This window comes from Engraulis encrasicolus, chromosome 8 (genome assembly GCF_034702125.1).
Source record: "Engraulis encrasicolus isolate BLACKSEA-1 chromosome 8, IST_EnEncr_1.0, whole genome shotgun sequence".
NCBI classification, from domain to species: Eukaryota; Metazoa; Chordata; class Actinopteri; order Clupeiformes; family Engraulidae; genus Engraulis; species Engraulis encrasicolus.
The window spans coordinates 4,414,462-4,421,327 of NC_085864.1; the positions used below are offsets into that span (position 1 = coordinate 4,414,462).

The 6,866-nt window shown below is 44.7% G+C and overlaps 1 protein-coding gene across 1 annotated transcript in view; it reads left to right on the plus strand.

The window, feature by feature from the left end:
* The first annotated feature begins 1,277 nt into the window (after positions 1 to 1,277).
* Positions 1,278 to 6,866, plus strand: part of sez6b (seizure related 6 homolog b) — a 161,432-nt gene continuing 155,843 nt past the window's right edge. The window contains exon 1 of the mRNA XM_063205926.1: positions 1,278 to 1,335. Within this exon, the coding sequence (XP_063061996.1) occupies positions 1,278 to 1,335 (58 nt within the window). The remainder of the gene's footprint in view (positions 1,336 to 6,866) is intronic.

Below are 6,866 nucleotides of genomic sequence, written 5' to 3' on the forward strand. Positions count from 1 at the left end.
GGGATGCGTCTTTTCCTGAGGCTAAATTGGATTGCGGTTCTGCGTGACACTGGCAAGGGGGGAACACGAGGGTTTTCCTTCATAGCAGAGTGAACACTCGCTTGTCTGCCACAGACAAGGAGGGACTGATATATTCACAGGCAGACATGCTGCCAATTTATGTTGTGGGGAGAAATCTGACATGTTTAATTGCCCTTTTAAGGCCTTGTGAATCTTTGTGTGTGAGAGACAATTCTGTATTATCGAATGTTGATATGATGTTTGGCATGGGGATTTAGTATCACTTGTCTGAAATCACAACAGCAATTTTGTTTTCCAATTAGATATACTGTATGTGGTAGTACATATTGACTGCATACTGTACCATACATGGTAGGCAGGCACTGCAGACAAACACACATCAGAGAAAATTGCTTTTAGATTGAACATAGGTAATCTCTTCGCCTCTCTCATTTTGTATTTTAGTTCGGGAGCTCCCCATTCACATTTAGTAGTTTGAGATGAAATATTTCTTGCAACATAATCTCACTATCAACTCGCTGTCATCTTTTCTTACTATCATGATATGTATGTGTAGACAAATGCACAGAGATAGAATTCATTTATTTTGCTTGTCCTTCAAGGACCAGTACACAAATCTATGTGCTGCTGCAGACGTGCACTATTATATAAGTTGGAATGCATCAGCTCACTACTTTGGTTGCTTATGCACAACATGCCTTTGCCCCTGGGGTTTGCCTCTGCCTGTGCAATACCTGCAGCATAATGTGCAACACCACCATCCCACAGCCTGTAAACAGACTTGTAGATTACACTCATTTGTTATCTATACTGCTCTTGTATATGCACCATCTCGTTTTTGTACTATACATACCTTCCCAATATTTGTAAACTTTTTTTTTTATTATTATTTTTCATTTTTAGAAAAAAATGTATTTCACCTTTCTAATCTTCAATCTAATCTTTTCACACCTGACACTAAATTCTTTTTTCTATACCTTGTTTTCTATACCTTGTTGTACCTTTTTTTCTATACTTTTTCTGTATCTTCTATAGGCCTACATATACCCTGTGGTTTTGCTGTCTAATTCAGTTGTACAAGGAACTGGTCAGTGATCATTAAAGTCTTGAAGTCTATATCAGAGAAAAAGGTGTCCGAGGTCTCCTGATACCTATCACATTTGGATTAAAATACACTACTCACTGCCTTTCCCTCTGGTCCTCTCTTGAGATAGGGTCTGATTTAGTGGAAGTGGTTTTGGTCGGGCGTGGCGGACATGTTTGGCACGCGTGACAGCTACAAGACCAGCTGTGAGATTGTTCTACCAAAGCTGGGTCAGCCAGGACTGACTGCCTGGGATGAAAATGTGACAGACGGGAGGTGTTTCATCAGCTCAGGGTGCAGGGGTAGACAGGAAGATGGTTTGGGTGGAGTCACAATGACCACAGGGCATCTTCTGAGTCTGTGGGATCAGGAATAAAACACTGGGGCCCTTATGGAGCACCAGCCATCGTTAATTCTATCGCATTCGGTTGTCAAGTCAAAAACCCAGTTGTTAGTTCTATTGTATTTGGTTGTCAAGTCGCCCCAACGATCTACGCGCGTCCTTACATGCCTCTGATAGAGGCGCGTCTCACTAGATTAGGAAGTGGTGCCCATAGCAACGAACCAAGCGCAGTGGTTAATCTACTTTCTCACGAAGCCTTAGATCAACATATTAACAAATTAATGCTTAACCAAACATGTCACACTAGCAGTATGAAACACTTGTCTTATTTAGCCTGTATATGTATTGTATGTCTGTACTTGTACATGTGCATGTGTGTGTCGTGTGTGTATGAGTTTGAAAAGGATGTTGACTGAGGTGTGCGTGCGTGTATGAGCATGTGTGTGTACGCATGCGCGCGCGCGTGTGTGCGTCTGTGTGTACGTGCGTGCATGCGTGCGTGAGTGCGTGCGTGCGTGCTTGTGTGTGCACTTGTGCATGTGTGTAAGTGTTCATAGCAATGTGTATAATTTCAGAAGTAACTCTGGTGAATGACTTCACAGTTAAAAAAGGGGGACCATTGTTGCCATTCAGAACCCTTTTGAAAATCAATTTATTTATTTATTTTCTCTATCAATCCCCAAAGTAGAAGAGGCTGAGGCCCATTCGGGGCAGAGGAAGAAGCCATTTTTGTGCACGCACAGCACAATATTTTTTCACATGCGCTTTTCGGGCTGAAAAGTGGCGGTTTGCTGTAATGAATAGACGCTCAAGAGTCTAATCAGCTGACTTTAGTTTGAATTAGGGGTTTATTCGAGATAAGCCAATTTTCTGTTAGTCTCTTTGAAAGCCCCAGTGATAAGCATCAAAGCGTTCCCAGAGGCGATTTACCCTTATTCAGACTCGCTTTGTGTGTATCAGGATGCGTTGACTGCTGACACATACTGAAAGGCCCATACTGCCTGCCTGGGCTCGGCCCAGAGAGGGGAAAGAAAATAACTGCGGATGCTCTCTGAAGGGCCCTGAAGAAAGGCAAAGAAATGAAATGAAAAGAAAAATAAATGAAATAAAAAAAGAGGAAGAAAATGATGAATGAAGGGAATAGAGGTGAGAGGAGGAGAGGAAGATGAGGAAAAATGGGAGGAAGTGGCCAGAGAGGAGAGGAGAGGAGAGGGAGAAGGAGAGGGAGAGGAGAGGAGAGGAGAGGAGAGGAGAGGAAAGGAGAGAAAGGCCAAGTGGGTATTAGACTCTAAAAATCCCCTCAGTGCTGAATGATGATACTCTCCAGCCGCATGGCACAAACAAGCACATATGTCACACTGTATATTCCTTACGCTGATTTCTCATCCTTATCTTCCTCTCATTTTGTTACCAGCTGGGGAATCTTCTCAGCCCAGTGGGCCAGACTCTTTCGCTTTGTGCCAAGAGTTTTGATATTCCAAATGAAGATTTTCCTTCCTTTTCATTTTTTACAGCGGCAACTTACTTTGTGTGAACTTAGTGAATGGAAAAAGTACTGAACTTTAAAGCTTTTAAGTGCATTCAACTTTTTTGTCATTACATGTGTTATGAGTATTCCTATATGTGACATACAGTTGAAATGAACACTACAGGTGATTTATTGAATGCAGGTGACGTCTTTTTGGCGTGGTAGGATATGTAGTTGCTACAATTGACATTAATTGCCCTTTTCACTCCAGATATGGCATGGCATGCTGTCACTGACGTGAGTTTAAAAAAAAATCTTCAGTTCTGTGTTTGCAGTGTGAAAAAATGTCTAGCTGCATTACAGTTGACAGTAATTGTCCTCTCCACTCCAAAGATGGGATAACATGCTGTCAGTAAAATATGTCAATCTTCACAGGAAGCCTTCATGGAAGTTGAAGTGTAAGCCAGGGTGCTGTTAAACAAAGTGATAATGAAATGTCTCGCTGTTAAGGTGATGTTCTGAGCCTCATCTACAGTCTAGGCTTCTCCCATAGGCTAGTTAGAGACATTTCCGAATTGGTAGCCCCATAATGCATGCTGTTGCACCCGTGGAACGCTTGTTGAAAAGACTTTACGATCATAGGACTACTATTACATTACACAGGGCCTTTAGTAATAGGCCTACATTATAACTTGGTCATTGCCATTCGGCTAAGAGCAAATGTATTACAGGTGCCGGGTCTAAACAGGTTAAACCTTGAAGATAAGTGCCAAATTATAGTGAGTAGCATGGCAATTTGTGTGGCCACCACTGCCCTGCATTTTAATGGAGGTGGATGTTGAACAAACCCAGAGCCAGACAGGCATGTTCTCTCTTGGCATGTGTGTGTGTGTGTGTGTGTGTGTGTGTGTGTGTGTGTGTGTGTGTGTGTGTGTGTGTGTGTGTGTGTGTGTGTGTGTGTGTGTGTGTGTGTGTGTGTGTGTGTGTGTGTGCGTGTGCGTGTGTGTGTGCGTGTGCGTGTGTGTGTGTGTACAGTGCCTAAGGAGAGAAGGGGGCCAGAATTGGGTCCTCATTACATTGTTATCTATTGGGTGGGGTGGGCTGATGTGATATGACTTTGTCCTTGCCCCTGCCAACAAAGCTCTCAGCTGTCATACATGCGGTCCTGCGTGCGTGCATGCGTGCATGTGTGCGTGAGTGCATGAGTTCATGAGTAAATGCATGCGTGCGTGTGTTTTAGTGCAAACAAACAATTCTTGATAGACCCAGGGCACTATATAGACAAATGCAGGGCTCTTTCCCCGCCTTCAGATTAACAATCCAGGCACAGAGGACCAATACTGTTGAGTTCCTTTGGTTTAGTGAATTTGGTCTTTTTTTGGTATTATTATTATGCTCCCTCCTGCTCTTGGGATCAGTGGAGCATCTCAAGCCTCCTCTCATTAGTCTGTACAAACACAGCCCCTCGCATGCTTTCGCACACATGCATTCACAATTTCACACACACACACACACACACGCACACACACACACACACACACACACACACACACACACACACACACACACACACACACACACACACACACACACACACACACACACACACACACACACACACACACACACACACACACACACACACACACACACACACAGAGGCAGTAATCATCCCAAATCATCGATAATAAGTGGTGACCTGACTTTTCACTGAGGGACTGTCAACTGCACGTGCATGTCTAAAGCAGATGGCAGCAATTAAGGAAACAAGGGAACAGAAAACAAAACAAAACTGAAATCTCACAAAACGCACATACTGTTGCAGTATAAAGTTATGGCCTTCACCACATTATTTTTCTTTTGTACCGTGTACGAAACAATTGACTCATTTAGCAGTGCGTGCCTGTGTGTGTCTGTGTCTATGCCTTAGCATGTACCCAGGGACCCAACTACAGTATATGCAAGGTATGCGTTGAAGGGGGGCACCAGAGAGAGGGGGACGCCAAAGAGAGGGCGTTAGAGGGCGGCAAATAATTATTAAGTGGGTTTTTATTTTGAGGAGGGGCACCAAAATAGTTCTTGCATACCCCCCCAGAAATGAGTAGTTGCGCCCCTGCATGTACCTTCCAATGGAGATCACACACATTTGGACTTGATGCCTGGTGGGTGCGTTGGTTCCAACACCCTAACTGGAAGCAAGCAAGAGGAACTCGCACACCTAGCCTATATTGCAATAGTAGCAATAATGTACTTTTACTGCATATTAATAAAGAAAACAAAAAGCTTGCTACCCAAGTGCAAACGTTGCCTTAGTATGTAGGCCTACCACACCAGTGTTAGTATGTAACACTAGCAGGATCTCTCTCCCAACAGTCCACTGACTATATATCCAGTACTGTGTCTTGTCTTGCTATAATTGAGATCAGATATAAGCTGGGGTTTCTAGAAAACAACATGGATCTGAGCTCCTTTCTTTGATGTGTTCCAAGAGTGTGTGCCCTGACACTGGCTGTGTGTCTGTCTTGCACAGCTTGCGTTGTTTTTTCCTACTCCCGCGGCGTAGCTTGGCCACCACTGCCCTCCATTTTACTGGAGGTGGATGTTGAACAAACCCAGAGCCGGCGTTCTCTCTGGGCATGTTGTATATATATATATATGTGTGTGTGTGTGTGTGTGTGTGTGTGTGTGTGTGTGTGTGTGTGTGTGTGTGTGTGTGTGTGTGTGTGTGTGTGTGTGTGTGTGTGTGTGTGTGTGTGTGTGTGTGTGTTGTGTATGTGTGTGTGTGTGTGTGTTTACTTCTTTATGTTTTGGTTTGTGTGTCTGTAAGTGCATGTACAGTATGTATGTTTTTGTATGTGTACGCACATGACTGTGTGTGTGTGTGTGTGTGTGTGTGTGTGTGTGTGTGTGTGTGTGTGTGTGTGTGTGCGTGCGTGCGTGCGTGCGTGCGTGCGTGCGTGCGTGCGTGCGTGCGTGCGTGCGTGCGTGCGTGTGTGCGTGTGTGTGTAAATCTAAAGGCAATGTATGGCTTTGAAGGCCTGTGCTGGGCTGAGCCTGGTCCCCCTGGTGCATTATTGATGCTGTACACAATGGGGAGAGTAGCGCCTCGACTCTGCCTCACAGTCATATGCCTGCCTCATAATCCTCTCTGTGTTACGGCTCACAGCTCTCTCTCTCTCTCTCTCTCTCTCTTATTTCTCTCTCTCTCTCTCTCTCTCTCTCTCTCTCTCTCTCTCTCTCTCTCTCCATTATTTTCTGTCTTTAATACTGATTTATCCCTTCCTTCTTTTCCTTTGTTTTCTTTTTCTTTTTCACACTTTTTTACTCTCTCACTCCATCCCTCTCTCCCTCCTATTTCCCCATTTCCTGTTTGCTTTTCACCCTACCACTAATTTTCTTTCTCTTCCACACTGCTTTACTCCACTCCATTATTCCTCCCTTCTCATCTTTCCGCACAATGTTGTCTCATTCTATCCCCCAACACACTGCCACCGCACCACACCCTTTCCACAACACCAACCCCCCCCCTCTTCAACGCCAGCTGCGGTCTCGCATAGGAGCTATCCAAACTCATTTAGAGCCGAGACAATGAAGCGGAGTTTCAAGGAGACAGAAATACCTTAATCAATGCAAACAGTGCAGTGCCGGGTGGAAATGGAGTTGAGGACTGGTGTGCGGAGTGAGCGGAGTGGTGGTGGTGGTGGTGGTGGTGGTGGTGAGGGGGGTTGGTGGTGGAGTGTAGGGAGTGCAGGAGAGGGTGAGGTTGTTGAATGGGGATGAGGTGGATGTGGTGGTGGTGGTATGCAGGACTTGTGAAGTGTGTCTCCATGAAAAGCCTGTCATCCTTTATTGTCAAAGTCAACTACCTTCAGTTCCAATCACACCCACTCAGATCGGCTCGTTTTTTCAGAGAGAGAGAGAGAGAGAGAGAGAGAGAGAGAGAGAGAGAG